This window comes from Rhamphochromis sp. 'chilingali' (genome assembly GCF_963969265.1).
Source record: "Rhamphochromis sp. 'chilingali' genome assembly, chromosome: 13".
Lineage (NCBI taxonomy): Eukaryota > Metazoa > Chordata > Actinopteri > Cichliformes > Cichlidae > Rhamphochromis > Rhamphochromis sp. 'chilingali'.
In genome coordinates this window covers 6397765-6415829 of record NC_137940.1, presented here as the reverse complement: position 1 = coordinate 6415829, position 18065 = coordinate 6397765, and the positions used below count along the sequence as shown (strand labels likewise).

General features: G+C 37.5%; 1 protein-coding gene across 1 annotated transcript in view; it reads right to left on the bottom strand.

Annotated features, from left to right (window-relative positions):
• Window positions 1-737: 737 nt before the first annotated feature.
• rxfp1 (relaxin family peptide receptor 1) overlaps window positions 738-18065 on the bottom strand; it is a 90035-nt gene continuing 72707 nt past the window's right edge. Inside the window, exons 6-18 of the mRNA XM_080901491.1 lie at window positions 17539-17610; window positions 17166-17237; window positions 16941-17012; window positions 15964-16032; window positions 15765-15836; window positions 15464-15535; window positions 13652-13723; window positions 12555-12626; window positions 11856-11927; window positions 9275-9504; window positions 2622-3032; window positions 2160-2378; window positions 738-1272 (exon numbers count right to left, since the gene is read on the bottom strand). Of these exons, the coding sequence (XP_080757617.1) occupies window positions 863-1272; window positions 2160-2378; window positions 2622-3032; window positions 9275-9504; window positions 11856-11927; window positions 12555-12626; window positions 13652-13723; window positions 15464-15535; window positions 15765-15836; window positions 15964-16032; window positions 16941-17012; window positions 17166-17237; window positions 17539-17610 (1915 nt within the window). The 3' untranslated portion in view covers window positions 738-862. The remainder of the gene's footprint in view (window positions 1273-2159; window positions 2379-2621; window positions 3033-9274; window positions 9505-11855; window positions 11928-12554; window positions 12627-13651; window positions 13724-15463; window positions 15536-15764; window positions 15837-15963; window positions 16033-16940; window positions 17013-17165; window positions 17238-17538; window positions 17611-18065) is intronic.

Genomic DNA, 18065 nt, shown 5'->3' with positions numbered 1-18065 from the left:
CAGGTCGCCTATTGATTGGAAGGTTGGTGGTTCAATCCCTGGCTCCTCCAGTCTGCATGCCAAGTATCAATTGCCCAAGTTGCTCTCCAATGCATCTGTCGGAGTGTGAATGTAGTTAGAAAGCACTCAGTTTAGAGAAAGTGCTTGTAGATTGGTTGAATGTGTCATGTTGTATAGAGTGCTTTGAGTACTCTGGGAGAGTAGAAAAGTGCTATATAAGAATCAGTCAAATACTATTATCTAAGATTTATGTCTGTCTAACTGTACCAATCACCCCCTTGTTTTTCCAGCCTCTGCCACTAGGTCATAATTATGAGGCCCTTCATTGCCCTATCTATTAATATCCTAAATGTTTATACTCTTTTTAATCCTATGGAATATTCAATGTGTCTCACCCATTGAATAGAGCTTCAGTCAAGTCATTGATGGGAATCATTCAGTTTGCATATTAATCCATTGTTATTATCATTATTAGCTTTTTGTCACTGATAACAGATTCTGTTCCCCAGATTTTACTTGCCTGGCTTTAACAGGATTCATAGGGAGCATGTTTTCTTAATTTAAGAAATTATTTTATGAAGTATGTCCCCCTATCTGCTGTGATGGCTGTTACCGTTGCTGGTCATGCACACATGCACTGTTACATTTTGAGGGAAAAAGACAAAAAATAAAAATAAAAAAAAAATACCAGAACTAATCCTTTTAAACTGCAAAGAATGTAGACACTAACAAGTGACTAAACTGAGGGTAAATATGAACTGCTGAGATGAACGAACTTAAATGAAATTGAGTTTACTGAGGTGAGGTTTTGTTGACAATACAAACATGTACATGTACCTCTACCATTAGACAGTTACATAAGTTAATTTGTTTGTGTGCCTGTGTGAATGTGTGTATGTGGTGGTGTTTCAGTCTTAGAACATACTGACAGCACTGTATGTTGTGTTTCCTGCTTTCTGGTTGATGCTTTAATGTCATTGTACCCCTCATTAGTATTTTCCACAGGCGTGAGCTTGGGCTTTGTGCCATTTGCTTCAAATTCCTGCCCCACGCTGACACTATGGCTGTTTTCCTGCAGGGGCCACATTTCCTGCCAAGTGAGCGATGGATGATGAGCTGGGTGTCTGCTAAGGAGGGGCCTCCTCTGCCTGTAGTTAGCCCACACCTGCACAATAGTCTCTTTGAAAGGCCGTGTTGTTAGTGTGTAAAGGATGGGGTTAAGTGCGCTGTTGATGGGGAGAATAAATATGACCACCCAGGAGCTGATGGTACCTGTCAGAGAACAGAGAAAGAAATACAATTACAGTGTTAATTACTTAGTCTGTCTAGATTGTTACATTTAACAACTACTGACATCACAAATTAAAAATGATATACAAATAGTATCCTTAACCTCAAAATAAATTGTCATCATGCATAATCTAATGCATAATGGCATTCTTATGCAGTAGTAAAACTTATGGGAAACACTTTAAGAAAACACAGAATGAATCCATATTGGGAGCACTTTGCTCCGTTTGACCTTAAAAGGCAGGACTTTACAACCTGATGCTTTGCAAGAGAATGTATCTGTAGCCAGCTCTGATTCACTGTAATCAATTTAAAAAATCATCTAAAACACATCACGTGGCATTTAAATGTATTCTTAACCCACTTCTCCCCCCCAAAAACCAGTTACTTCATCACACACAAATCAGCAACACATTATCACTTTCTTTTGCCAAAGACGTGTGATTACAAACTGCTAATGACCTGGTCAATGATGATGTCACAAAAAAAAAATCAAATGAATAATGAATAATAAAATGAAGCCTGTCATGAATAATCTTAAAGCAAAAATCAGTAAAACAGTAGGATATAAAAAAAAAAAGTCATTAAAAATAATAAAATCTATACACAGGTAATCAGTCACATCCATCATCGTATCCATGTGGCATTAGTTAAAAGTCTAGCAGCTACATTCTGCTGAACCCTTATAAAGACCTGCCTGCATTCATCAAATCATCTGCTTCTTTTAGTGAGTTGCAGCAGACACAGCTGAGTTAAGAGGCCAAAAATGTTGTAGAGGCAAACTGTGAGGCTAATTAGGTAGTATTTTACTCAAAATGCTCTTTTTCATCAAAGTGTTTGTTTAAATGCTTGTCATTCTTTTACTGTACCGGGAATCTCCACCTGCAGCAGCGAGAGGATCTTGAGGATGAAAATGGGGATCCAGCAGAGGGAGTCAGTAATGACGATAGAGAAGAATCTTTTGGCAATGGTCACCTCTTTTTTGATGTGGTTGCTATATTTAGTGGTCTGAGTGCCTGTTCTCTGGATGTTATAAAACATACTTGCATAGGAGAGGACAATGATGAGGAATGCCACCAGGTTAAGACCTATGGAAAGATTTCATACAAACAAGTTTAAATTTGCAGTACTTGAATGTACATGTATAATAAATCTTTGCATCCAGAGCAAATAAATAAATGCAAAACCCCCCACATATAAAACACATATACTAAATACAGAACCTGTACTTTTACAGTTACCTTTGGAGAAGAAGTAAAAACAAAAAAAACAAAACAAGTGAAAACATGAACAAAAATCTTCAAAGCACTGTTTCAAGAACAAATCCTCACCCAGGAAAATAACGACGGAGTAAACGTGAGCCCATAGAGTCTCTGGTTGTTCAGAGTGCAGTGGAAAGCAGACACCATTGGTCCCGTAAAAGTTGCGAAACAGCCCCTTGCAAACTAATGGGAGGAAGGCAATAATAAAACCAAACACCCATATCCCAAGAAGGATGGTGACAGTTCGTCGCCAGCCAGGAGTCAAGTACTGGAAAGGGTAGACTATGCAGATGTATTTCTCCAGCGTTAGATATGTGAGGAGCAGGACAGATACTTCAGTGGACAGCATGGCCAAAGAGCCAATGACCTGACACTGGCTGCTATCCATCCACGCCTGGGCATGCCGGTTGTACTCGCCTCGAAACTTTAGGTCATATGCACCGATCATGAAGAGGTAGATGCCCATCAACCCATCTGCACCTGCGAAGAAAAAGCAGCTGATTTACAAATTACTTATGAGATTTTGGTATAAGATTACATCCTGATATTTCTGGAGTATTTGGCTGAACATATACTGTAGCTATAACGATGTATTTGGGCTGCTTTGCTTCAGAAAATGTAGTTTCATTACTTTAGATTAATTAAGAAATGTGAGCACAATGTCAGTTGGACTTATTTTAACACCAAATAAACACTGCAGTGCTCTGAAAAAAAAGACAAGTTCAAAAATTGGTCAACATGAAAGGATTGAATCTGTAAGAAGGAGATTAATGATAACATGCTGACAGCAGCCACTCAACCTCGGAAATCCATGCATATTAAGAGGAACCAGGGATACTATAGGCTAACATCAGTCTTTCATGCGGTCTAAACTGTTATGAAAAGGAAATGAATGATATGATCAGTTTGAAATGGTGCAAAAATAGACCCATTAGCATTCTTGCTGAAACTCTTGAGGAAAAGGAGTAGCGGCTGGGCTCATTTTAACTTAGCATTAAGACTTTGAATAGGAAAAAAAAACTAGCTCTGTTCTGTTCAAGGGAAACAAAACTGACACATTAACTAGAGAACTCAAGGCAAAACTAATGAAAGAGAAACAGAATAATGTATGTTCAGTGTTTTAAACTAGAATGCTGATTTTATGTTCTTCTACTCAAAGAGGAAGGTTCTTCCGAGTTAAATTTTACTTGAGGGGAGAATGATTTATGATATCACAGCTAGTTAGAAGCCAGTTTTGAAGAAATCGACACACACTTTAAATGTTGCGTATTATTAAAGAACATGTAAGGGATACCCATTCATCCATCCATCCTGTTAACCGCAGTTTAGGGTCACAGGCGTGATGGAGCATACAACAGTGCTGCATATTTATAGATTCTGAACAAAAATGAAACAGCTGAGTTTTACACTTGAATTTCAAAACTTTTAAACATCTTATCTAAACCAAGAAATGTTCAAGGAGTTTGAGGATTAACATTTAAATGCAATCTAAATTCTGACATGTAAAATGGGGAAATATTTAATATTGCAGAGTATTCTTGGGTCTCTCAGTCTAATTTGAAAAAAATAGGTCATGTTATTCATGTTAAAAAAAGGTTCATTTCTTTCAGTTGTATCTTGTCACGATCCGCAGTGGCAGACTGAGTGGAGAGTGTGTGGAGGACTCAGACACAGGCGAAGACACGAAACGGAGTTCAAACGAAAAGCGAGCCTTTATTTTGGCTGATGACATGGCGGTCAAACAAGGCAGAAGCACAGTGACAATGACAGTATCTGTTCCATTAAAAAAACATTCAAATGTAATACAAGTGGATTTGATCTATTCATGAGAAACCTTTTCAAATACAGTAAATGAACTTGCAGACATTGCTCAAGATTTCCAGCAAAACACAACTAAGCACACTGCAAGTATCAGTGAGCAACATTTTAATAGAATGAAACACAGTATCAACTAATGGAGGTGTCCAAAGTCAAATTGATTTTATCCAAAGTAAAGAAGGGCTTTTTCTGTGTGAAATGATGATTAGAGTAAAACCTTTGAAGAGGTTATGACATTTTACATGCACTGGTAAAACTGCTTATTTACATTCAAAGCACGATCAAATGGAATTAGAGTGACCGGACTATAAGAAGATCAATAATAAGGCTCAGTAGACTGAGAGTTGGGGAAAAAAAATGAACACATACAGATTTTGCTATAGAAGAAAAAGCAAGACTCCAATCAGCATAAGTGCATTAGTATTAGTTCCTATAACAGTTGGGGGATATATTAACATTCACCAGCATTTCTCTGATTGGAAAAAGTGTTCTATTTGCAACAGCAACACTTCATTTATCAGAGACATCTTTTGGTTTTCCTGTTTTTAGAAAATAATTTATTCAGCAGCAGAATAATGACCACAATACAAGCTTTCCGAGAGCTACGAAAGAAAAAACATCAACTGTCAGTGATTTTGCTCTATAAGCCACCCACCTTCATCCCCATGGAACGTTTGTGGGGGCATTTGAAGACTAAGAAAACTTTCTCGATAAAACAAGAAACTTTTTGGGGATGTTGTGAGATGGTATAATATGGGATATGAAGTTTTGTACAAACCTGTAGATTCCAGGGTTCGAAATATTCATGTGATTACAAATGTAAATATAAGCTGCGGAGCCAATATTTTTTATGATAAAAAGTCTAAACAAATACAAACTATAGGTATCATCACTAGACCTACTAGAGTTTCTGAATCAGAATCAGAATACTTTGTTAATCCCAGAGGAAATTATGTGGTCACAGTTGCCCCAAAACAGTAAGAACAGTAACTAAATAAACTAAAGTAATTACTACAATCTATATTACAATATTATAAAATATAACAAAATACCTCTTATGCAAATAGCTCCAAATTATAAACATCCCAGTATATTACACAAATAAATTAGTTGACACTGAGGTGCCCTTCTTGTTAAGACTTTGACCCCTACTGTACAACATTTTTCTTTATATAAACGTTAGAAAAAGCAACATTTAAAGCCCAAACCTCAAATTTGTGTTGCTTAGTTAAGTTCGTTTTTCAGTGTGGAATTTGATTGTCACCCCTTGCGACAACTGATGAAAAATGCACTTCACAGCCTTCACTCAAGAAGAAGTGGGTCTCTTTGTTAGGTTGCCGTAATGAGCCCATTACAGCTTGCTGCAAGTAAGGTGAGGAGGACAATGCACTCAAAAACTTGTGCGTACCCCCTCGGGCAGAAATTCTTGAGAGCATGTAACTTTCTCTTCAAAACTAACAAACTAACACAAGGTTATGTTTGTGAAGGTTCTCAGTCATCCAGGTCATCGTAGTCAAAGGAGCTTGCCTTTCCTGGACTGCGCTGTGCACATTGAAGAGAATGGCAACCACAACATCGAAGTTTACCGGAAGCCCACACACACGGACCAGTACTTCCTCTTTGACTCCCATCACCCTCTGGAACACAAACTTGGAGTAATTAGGACCCTACACCACCGGGCAGAACATGTTCCCTCTAAGCCTGAAGGGAAAAAGAAGGAACACACCCATGTAAAGGAAGCACTCAAAACATGCGGTTATCCTAATTGGGCGTTTATAAAGTCAGCAAAGATGCACAGAAAAGAAGATCAGACACCAGCGAGGGAGGATAAGAAGGACAGACTCAACAACATTGTCATCCCCTATGTAGCCGGTGTGTCAGAAAAACTCAGGAGAGTTTTCTCCAAGCATGACATCCCGGTGCATTTCAGACCCAGCAACACACTCAGACAAAAACTGGTTCACCCGAAAGACAAAACTCCTAAACACAAACTTAACAACGTGGTGTATGCTGTACAGTGCAGCGAGGAATGCTCAGACCTCTACATTGGAGAGACCAAACAGCCACTTCACAAGCGCATGGCACAACACAGAAGAGCCACCTCCACAGGACAAGACTCAGCAGTCCATCTGCATCTAAAGGACAAAGGACACTCTTTCGAGGATGCCAATGTTCACATTTTGGACGGAGAGGACAGATGGTTTGAAAGAGGAGTGAAAGAAGCCATCTATGTCCACTGTGAGCGACCATCTTTGAACAGAGGCGGGGGTTTACGACACCAACTCTCTGCCATCTATAATCCAGTTTTGAGATCCCTTCCCAGACGCCTTAACGCCCACTCACATCCTGGGCTATCTGACCTCAGGAATTCGCATGATAAGGTGGGGCCAGGTTTCACAATGAACACACCCGAAACTCTGGCTGATTGGGACCCACACCCAGTTTCACACCTTGGCTCAGGCGATTAGAGGATCATCAGGGGGTCCTTTTGTCCCTCTGTGGGGGGTCACTCCTACTAGGTTTATATCTGGGACTCTCCACCATTTGACCTTAGAATTGAAGAAGCTTCTCGGATGAGAGGTGAAACGTCTTCAAGCAACTTAAAGAAGTCCAGACGCTTTTCTTTGCAAGCTCCTTTGACTAACAAAAGGTTAGAAGTTCAAAAAGCAAGCTGAGACGTTATACATCTGTCTTAAAAGACTGTTCAATGTGCAATCTCCATCTCTTGGAATAATTGGAATTTGATATACAAAACATGACTATGCATCGTACACCAACCATTGTTTCATGCTTGAAACTCTTGGAGAGAAAAAGAACTGAAATTAAAAGATAACTACCAGCCCCATCTGTTATTTTCTTTTATACCTACTTTCAATTCTGTTTGCAAAGTTATCACAATGTTTTTTTCTTAAATTTGTGATTTAATTCACAACTTATATCCTCTGATGAATTGCCCACTGCTTCATCAGTCATGGATTAAAAGCGCTATACAAATACAGGCCATTTACCATTTACCATTTATTTCTTTGATAGTTTGGTGAATTCATTACTCAAATCCTCCTCCTTAGTCCTGTTAGTAATTCTTTTGATGCTGAATCAGACCAAAGCTCTTTAGAAGGCATTAATTGTGGACCTGGAATAAAATAACTAAACATTGCTTTTAAGTTTTCTTTTGTATGTTTTGGGGTTTTTTATGTTATAATGTGTCATAGAAAGATTGTAAGGGTACAAAAATTAAACTTGCCGACTGTGTGATGGGGCTCCTATATAGTCACTTAAAGATCATGAATACTTTGGCTTTCTTAGGAAAAGGCAATGGCTGATACAAGCATAATTAATTCATGTCAAGTCTTGTTCCAGTTCTAAGTACGGATGACTCAACACTTTCATGTTTGTACTTTGTTATTGGTTCATTTCTTCCTTGACTCTTTCCGCTCCTTTAATAGCCATATTAAAAGCAATATGCAAACACATCCTGCTTGCATTAAGATACTCTTTTTAAACTCTTCAGCTAAAGTAGCAAAGAATAAGTCATATTTAAAATGCTTTACTTTTCTCATCATCATAAGCTTCATTTTTGGCTTTCTTTGGCCAAAAATCTACTTGCTAATGAAAACAGTTCTCATATCACATTCACACACCAGTGCACTCCACAAAAAGACTGGATTTACTTTTCCACTGTGTTTGAAACCACAAAACACGTGAACAGCTTTTTACTAACAGCTCTGGCTCTGGCTCAGGACATCAGTTGCGACCGGTTACCGGTAAGGGGAGGAAGATAGGACAAAGACATGCTGTGGGAGAAAGCCAAAGATTAATAATAACTAAAGATTACATGTCACCTGATCCAGCCCTTACTATATGCTTTATCAAAAAGAAAGATTTAAATCTAATTTAAACCAAGTCGGATCCTCTTTAGCCTCCAGAACGGCTTTACTTTGTTGTGGCACAAACTCAACATGATGCTGGAAACATTCTTCAGAGTTTAGGCTGTACCAACATGATAGCATCATACCAGATTTGCTGCTGATTTGTTGGCTGCACATACATGATGCGGTTTCCCCATTCCAGTCCCAAGGTGCTCTAACAGACTGAGATCAGGTCACTGTAGAGGCCATTTGAGAACAAGTGAACTTACTGTCATGTTCAAGAAACCAGTTTGAGATGTTTTGAGCTTTGTGACATAGTGTGTCATGGGCTGTTATCCTTTTGTGAGTAGATAAAAGAAAATGCTAAACTGTGATCATAAACGGGTCGGCATGATCAGCAACAATGATTTGTGATTTGTTGTGCACTTAGAAATGCACGTCTAGATACCTTGGTTATAGCGAATGTCAATTTGAGTCAACCTGTCTACATGCCTTGAGCTGCTGCAATTTGATTGGTTGATTTGTGTTAACAAGCAGCTGAATAGCTGAACCCATCAAAGTGACTGGCGAGTGTAGTTCAGCTGTATCTCAGTCAAAACTGTTTTTTGCCACTTAGTATGCATCATATATAAAAGCAGTTTTATGACAAGAGTTAAGTTTGAATATATATTTACTATTTTTACATATCATGTTAATCATGTCTTATCTTAATGACTTTTTATTTCTTTGGATGATGAGAATATCTTATCTAATCAACTGCCAGCTTTTTGCATTTAGTAGTATTCATGAGGATTGCCAGTGTATTTAATATTAAACCTTTATTATTGAAACATGGTGATAGGCACGGTGGAAACTAATTTCATGCTTTGTGCTGTCTTTGACATTCAAGGCTATCAGAAGGACACAGTGTTGGAAGAATATGTCAGTTGTAATCTAGAAACTGCAACAGCAAACAATAAAATCTTTGTAGCCAGTAAAAGTTATATCCTAAAAGTTATACGAGTTTTCCACTTTAAATGTAGTAACGTGACTTACAGCAGAGGGAGATGATGCACATGGCATGTAGTTTGTTCTCTGAGCGAATGTACGACCGCATGCAGATGACGAAGATATTGCCGAAGCAGGTGGTAGCAGACACAACCCAGACGAAGACCCTCAGCACAATATTGGCCAGTAGGTTCTCAAAGGATGAGATTCCATCAGTGTTGGGCTTACAACTACGCACATGAGGAGCATAGCCACAGTACTGGAATTTCTTGAAGTAGCTGTAATCACGCAAAAAAAGTGTAAGGTTAAGCAACAGACAAAAGGAGATTGTTTATTTGAACCAAAAAGGTTCTGGGTCAATCAAGGCAACAGGAAAATTCCACACTGTAAATGTCTTTTCTTTTTATACATACTGGCAGGTGCAGAAATAAGAGAGAGGAATAAAGCAAGAAGGGGTATTCTGGTGATCTGAAGTGCCAATTTTATACGGAAATAATAGCACCCGAAGCTGTGAGACTCTAAAGGTGGTAAACCTAATCAAGAAGCCAACTTAAATTAAAATGAGTGCTTTTGTCTTTTGTCTTTCTACCCAGGTGGAGACCTGCAAAAGTTTAACAGTAATCATTTTATCCAAAGAAAGAATTAAAGGGTTTATTCAGCTGAATTATCTGCCCATCTCCCACCATCAACCCCTGTATAGAAATTGACATGTCATTTATGGTCCTTACTAGGGCTGGGCCATATCATACCGTTCACGGTAATACCGGTGTAATATTGGGCAAAGATAAGAAAATGAAATATCGCGATAGAATATGGGTAAAATGCGAATGCGCAGTGCCTTTGTTTTCATACACACATGGCGGAAAAAGCATGCTGGCGACGGAAAATGAGAAGGACGAAAGCGGATCGTTGAATGAAACAGATGAACCAGAATTGGTTTTTAAAAATGCTGCAACTTCAGTGATGTCGAACTGGTTTAGCTTTCGTCCATCAGATACACAACAAAGCACTATTTTTGGTAGCGCATGCTAGCGACGGCCGTATTTTGGAAAATACGGCACACTTAAAATCAATCCTTTGATTTTTCTGAAAATCGACAGAGCCTCTTATAATCCCGTGTGCCTTATGTATGAATTCTGGTTGAGTCTACTGACCTCGAAACGATTTTATGTGCTACACGGCGCTCGAAAATCTGTCAAATGTTTTAGTACGACTTTGCTAAGCTAAGAAACCCGCACCGCTTGATGGATTGTCGGAGCATTGCGGCTATCGTAGGCAGGAGCCTCGCGGAGTGATACGTACTGTGCTTCAACATAATATCAGCAAGGAATTTGCATTTGCACTGTTAAATTTTTATATAACTTTCATGCACATAAAAAACTGCTGCTTGTTTAAGTGAAAATACATTGATTTTTTTTTCCACTAATAAAGTTGTGGAGTTGTAAAGTATTTTGTCTACTGTCAATTATATTGTCAGTTATATCATTATAAATTTTCAAACGTATATCGTGATAAATATTTTTGGTCATATTGCCCTGCTCTAGTCCTTACAGTAATTAAAAATGACATTTCAACAAATCAAACTATTTTCCAGCTTCCAACATTGCCCATAGCTAAATGTCAAAGTGAACATGCTACTGTCCTTACAATGTTAATTTGCTTACTATATGTTAATCAGTTATTTTATTGCTATAGTATTAAAGGAATGGCAATAATTTACAGAGTATTGACAGTAGTCTCTATTTGGAAAGTCAGAGCATCCTCAGTGCTATTAGAATTCATCCAGGAAAATATGAATTGAGTGCAAAATTAATAATTGGCCAATATTTGTTTCACATTTCTCAAATGTCAAACACATGCTGGTGCTCGCTCTTCAAAACCAAAGCGGAATGACCTTTTTATGACAATTAAATTGCGATCAAATCACGATGTTCAAAAATTAACTATGTTTTTTTATTTTTTTTTTAAGTCCCTTTAGTTAATGCACATGTTTTATGGAAATGCACTCTTATAAAGAAACAATCCCTTTGAAAACAGTTCACTGCTTTACTTCTGGAGTTTTCTGAATAATAGGTGCAACAATTTCTTCAAATAGAGATGCAACTTTAAATTTATTTTTTAAATTGCTTTGTGAAATAAAAATGCTATTCCATTCATGTCTAAGGTAGGGTGCTGGCATATATCAAAATATTTATGAATGAAGTAGCTTGAGCACTGCTGCTTTAAAATGCATTTTACTTCTGCAAAATAAGATAGATTTAAATGCAGCTGACACTTACTAAAACTTGTATGAAGCACTATTACAAAGGGAACGTTAAAGAATCTCTGTGACTGTATCCAAGGGTGAAGAGGCATTCATCTTATCATGTTCTCTGTCTTGTTGCATCTCTTCAGGACTTACATGGATGTATCTTGAGTTGTTTTAGCAACAGAAAAGAAGGATTACACTAAGCTTGACTTAATCATCTCCTGGTTGGAAGAGGAGTCTGACAGTCTCAATAAGGCCAGCTCAAAGCTCATTACTAGGATAATATTTCTATGTGTGAGTAACACATTGTCTCTATGACAGTCCAGACTGAACAATAAGGATTTACTGTTTAAACATAGACCATCACAATGGAGTACTTACATATGAGTCAAGTATTTGAGTGGTTCAAACATCCTTCGCTGAATGTTTCCAATTTCTATTCCTTCTATGCTCCTAACAAATATAAAGATGATTTTGTCTTAGTTTGATGCCACACACAATACAGTATGCTGATTTGTTTTGTACACAAAAACGTGAAAACGTGTTTTCACCAAATCTTCTTCTTGGTAAATGGCCTTTCAAGGCCTAAATGGGGGACATTTCTACTAGAAAGAGACATTTTTAGTCTTCTGTTTATTTAGATTTTGACTTTTGTGAATTCAAGCTTGTGCGTATGAAGAAGAAGTATGACAATCACTTGCCGGAATGTCTCAAACAGCAATATGCAGAATATACTGAGGTTCTCAAAAATGGAAAAACATTAAAAAATGATAACCTTCTTCAAACTAGTCAAACTAATCAAATCAAAAACTGGAGCTGACCAAAGTAATTGGACAGGCACCAACATGAAAGATAAGATCAATAAGATAAGATCAATATGAAAGTAAAATAAATATGATATAGTAAAAAAATAATGAATTAGAATAAAAAACCTGTATATTTACATAAAAGGTTGATTGTAAACCGAGTTTGTGTGGTTACTTGATATCAATTTATTGATTAACTCAGTTTTATTTAATGCTAAACATTGATTTTTTTTTAAATTTTAATGTTATCAAGGATGCATCATCAAATACTTACAATGATTTTAACTTATGTAACTTATCAAAGTGGTCAACTTGCAGCTCCATGATGGGATTGTACGATATATTTCTGCAGAAAAAAGGGGAAAATAAGCAACAATGAACAGCACACACACATAAATGATTAATGAAATTACAGTTCACTGTACATTATGCATGGGAGGACGGAAACAAAGCACAGCAATCTTCAGTGATGCAGTTTCATGAAAACAAATAGAACACCAGTGACATTTAAATATGTCTAGAAGCATTTTATGCATGTCAGCTGCCTCCCACATGTTTATCTTCCTGTCATACTACCTCCTGCTTCACATCTTAAAGGTGTGTCCTTCCTCTGTTCATTTTCTAGCTTGTTATCCTCCCACCAGCATATTTATTAGTGGTTAGGGAATCAGTGTATTGACTGTCTTCTGCTTAAAATTTATAATCCCTAGGAAGATGCTATACCACAGTTTGACACTATTTTTGTAGTATTTTCTGTATTTAATCTACAATTATTCTGTATAACAATGTTAAACACAATAATATCACAATGATATTATCCTTGCTATTTATAATTTATTATAAGGGAATTGTCTTTTGCATTCTTTGAGCAATTTAGTTATTACCAGTTTATCATTTTTCAATTAAAAGAAGGTAAATACTTCACTCTTTCATGTGTTTCATAGCTTCAGCTTCTAATAACTCTTCATAAAATTAATGCTTACATAACATGTACTTGCTCAATAAATTATGACTTGTCATTGTATATTAAACTAACCAGCCGTACATAACCCCTTCACAGAACATTAATTTAAAACTGATACAATCATATATTATCTTTGCAATTTGCAATTTTTCATCATTACATAAGTTCTAAAAATTAAAAGGTAGTACAAAACCCCCAGCAAAATTTACTACAGTTTAGTCAAAGTCTGTATACACACTTTTCATTGAAAACATGAAACTATGTCTAGTTTTTGCAAAATGACAAACTGTCAGTCTGCTGTCATTCTCGATGACTACAAAGATATAAATAGCCATAGAGAAGGCTATGGGAAAGGTATCCGCATACAGAACTATGCGTCTGTGGGTATTTGTATAAAGAGAACTCACAGCTGGAGCAAATCCTCAAGTAAGACAAAGAGATTCGGAGGGATTCCTGCCAGTCTGTTTCTGGATAGATCCCTGTGTGCACAGACAAATCCACATCAGTTCTCCAAAAATAAAGAACAATGAATAAATATTGATGTACAACACTGGGCATTTGATGGATGCATACAGATCTTCAAAGGAAGATCCACCCTCAGTAACTCTGTTAAGGGAGAGGGGGTGGATAGAATGACAGGCAAGCTGAAAAACAGCAATAACAAAAAATGTAAAGTCCTTTGAATACTGACACTATGCTTATGGTGGGTTGTTGTAGCCACGTTTTTCATTAGTGACCATCCACAGCAGGTTTCCCAGACTGCATTAATATAATACATTCACAGTTACCCTATTTTGAAGATTCAGTGTTACCAACTGCAGCACTGTGAATGTTGTGGTTGTATGGCTTTAATGCATTATATATTTAACCTACTATCCCTCTTCATCATTAAATATAAATGTCTATGTCCAAGTGGTTTCTTATGTGGCTCAAGAGTTGGGAGTTTGCCTTGTAATTGGAAGGTTGCCGGTTCGAGCCCCAGCTCCGACAGTCTTGATCGTTGTGTCCTTGGGCAAGACACTTGACCCATTGCCTACTGGTGGTGGTCAGAGGGCCCGGTGGCGCCAGCCTCGCCTCTGTCAGTGCGCCCCCGGGTGGCTGTGGCTACAATGTAGCTTGCCATCACCAGTGTGTGAATGGGTGGATGACTGGATGTTTGAACTCACAGTTTTTGAAGAGAATTAAAGACTAACTGATGTTAACCGTACACAGGAGGTTTCCCAGTCATGGATTAACTCTTTCTATCCACACTGCTACTATAACAATACCAGATAAAAGTCAGTGATTTTGATTATTCATGATTTTGACATTGGTGTGGGGGCTTTATTTTGCTGTTTTAACTGCATTAAGTCATATAAAACCTACACTGGGTTTATATCTTCTGAACTCTACATATAATTGAATGTGCTATATAGATCAAATTGCCATTGTCAAAAAGTATTAAGAAGTTCCACATTTAAAGCCACTGACTGTTGCTTGTTAGAATTAAAGCACAGACACAATAAAAATGTGAAGTTCATGGATCATCAACATGACTATAAAATGCTCAATTATAACCGCTGATCTCAATCAAATTTCCTTCTAAATTACTCAGTTCTATTCATGTGACACCTGTGCAAATTCCATAACGTATCAGAATACAAGTGAGACCTGAAGTGGTCTATACAGATGTTAGTCAAGTAGATGGAGCAGCAAGGACTGCTGATTGTAATTAACTGATGATTGTAAACTGGCTACAGGAGTGAATATTATCTTGAATGGTTGTTTGTCTCTGTGAGACTGATAACCTGTCCCGGGTGCACCCTGCCTTTCCACAGGGGTTTTCTACAAACCCTTGAGCTAAATGTTACTTTATTAGACACGTCCTTAAATGATGTCGGTTATTGCACTGAGCAGTGTTTGATGTTTGTCCTTCTTAGACAGGAAGCTGCTGTATCTTAGGTGTTACAGACGGTTTTAATGACGTCTAGGATAATCTTTGGAAGCGATTAAAGCATAGATCTGGCTATTTCAGTGCTTTTTTTAATAGAACAGAGCATTTATAGTGTTTTTAAATGCTGTCGTTTCCTTCTGTTCTTTTGGAACTTCTTGAGTCATTAATCACAATGAATCTTCAAAATCCATATCTTACATGGCTTCAATTCAGCTTTTTTTTGGCACAATCCAGAGAGTTTTGTTTTGTTTTTTGAAGTTTGTTTGTGCAAAATATTTTTACTTACAATTCTCCAAGCTTTTGCAGGACTGAGAAAGCCTGTTCATGTACGTAGCTGATCCTATTTCGCTGCAGAACCCTGGAGACAGGCAACAGACACAGAAAGAATTATATGACTATTTTTCCTACCTTAATCCCATTTAATGAACTGCCAGAATTGATCCCACACCTAGGATAGTACAGTTCATCAATTTGTATGAAACTAAGGTTGATTTGCAATCCTCTAACAGGAACTGCAGCAAAAGAAAAAATGTAAATGCAAAGACTGCACCTCAGCCATGTAATAAATTATGTAGATTTATACTTACAGAACTGTCAGCATGGTGCATGAGCTGAATGAGGCATTGCCAATCACTTCAATGAGATTTCCTTCCAGGTCCCTGCACAACATATTATCAAATGAACACAGACAAATGCACCCAAACTGCTCACAAAGAACAGATTGATCGCAAATTGGCACTTGTATGTTAGGAGAAGTTTAGATTTTTTTTTTGACATTCTACTTACAACCAATTTAATCTGGGCATTTCTCGACAGATGTCATCCAGCTTTGTCAAAGAGTTGTTCAACAAAACCCTGTCAATCAGCAAGACAAAATGAAAGAAGGTGAAAGGCTTTTCTCTTAAAGTTCAAAGAAAGAACACTCATTTGCTCGTAGTGTCATGGTCCTGGGTCTTTTGACCCAGCGTTTTAAGTTTGAGTTTATTTTGTTCATTAGGTTATCTAAGTTCATTTGGTTATTAGACTCCTTGTGTTTTCTTCCCCTGTATTTAAGCTTCCCCTCACCCTTCGTGTTTCATGCTGCGTGTCTTATGTTATCAAGTTTGTATTATTATGCCTAAGTGTTTCTAGTTATTATTTTCCCCTCGTGTTTCCAACCATGTTAAATCTCCCCTGCTCTTCATGCGTTTCATGTCTGTGTCTTATGTTGTCAAGTTCGGGTTGTCATGTCTATGTCTCATTATGTTTCCTGTTTTATTATGAAGAGGTCTGGTGTTCTGTGTTCATCATGTTCAGTTTTACTCTCCCACTGTGACGTCATTATGTTCATGTGTGCCAGCTGTTTCCTCATGTGTCTCCACTTCCCCTAATCACCTCCTGTGTATTTAAGTCCTCTGTTTTCAGTGTGTGATTGTCAGGTCGTCTGTTGTCCACGCCATGTTTCCTATGCCATGCTTCCAAGTTTCTTGTCTAGGTTTTTCTTATTGTTTGTTTAGATTTCCTAGTTTAGGTTTGTTAATTTTGCTTCAGTTTGCCTTGCCCTTTGTTTGTACCTTTTTTTCCAGCCATATTAAACGGCTCGCTTTTTGTTAACATTAAAGTTTTGTTCCCTGTTCCTTGGAGTCTGCATTTTGGGTCCTTTTTCAATTCATACAGTCTGCCCTCGCCAGACTGTGACACGTAGCTGCCAAGCACTCTTAATAGCACCACTTTCGATGATCTGAAAGCCTTTGCAGCACAAAAAAGTCAAAATAATGACTCACAATAGAACAAGGGAGTTCAGTCCTGAAAAGGTCGTGGGGGATATTTGATGGATGTTGTTATTTTCAAGAATCCTAGAGTAAAAACAAATACATCAAAAATAGAATATAGTTTTGCACAATACAAAACTGCATTCACTGACGTGCATACCTGAAAGTAATTAAAAAAAGCACAAAGCAAGAAGAAGAAATAAAAGGTGATATATGTTATAAAAGCTGGATACATACAACCACTCCAGTTTGTGCAGATCCCTGAACACCCAAGGCATTAAAACCGATATCCTGTTGTTGCTCAGATATCTACATACAGAAAGACAATGGAAGGTTACCTGCACCAGATGCTGATAACAATTTGTAAGTGGTGTTGACCTTCCAAAAGCAGTTCATCATTGGTCAGTTTATATAATCTATCCTCTTAAAGTGAATGTTCATATACAAGCATACCTTGTTAATGTCAAGAAGCAGGATGTGCTAGGTTGCCAAAATTAACTACTGCAAGTGAACTAATGCTTTTCTGCATTTTAAGAACAGATAAGAAACCAATGCAACTCAGAGTGTGTATTATCAAATTACACGTAAAGCAAAAATGTAACAAACTTACAGTCTTGTCAGGTTATACAGCCCTCTAAATGCATCAGGACTCACATCTTGAATCTTGTTGTGCTGGAGATATCTATCCATACATAAAGCACAAAATATTTTCTTTATTTTTACTTGATAGCTATCAGAAAAACAAAACAAAACAGACATACTAAGCCATAAAGCCCGAATGCCTTTGCTCAAGTGCAACTTTTGCGTAAATGAAATCGTTCACATCAAATAATGATAATCTCTTCCAAGAATACTCCTTTATATTGCACACTACGAGCTCGACAAACCCCTGCTGACAGTTGTTTTGTCTTGTGTTTTCACACACGGCAATTCATTCTAATGTTTGTTTATACACATCTCAGGGAAGTTTTCAGTCCAGCAAAAGCTACCAAATAGTTTCTGGCGAGGGATAAGACCTATTCTCATGTTGCCATTGTCAGTGTGACTGTGTGAGGCTGATAAACAACACAAGTGGACAATGAATGAATTTGTATGCAAAGCAGAACAAATCTGTCAACGTTCCCAGCAGTCCTCTTA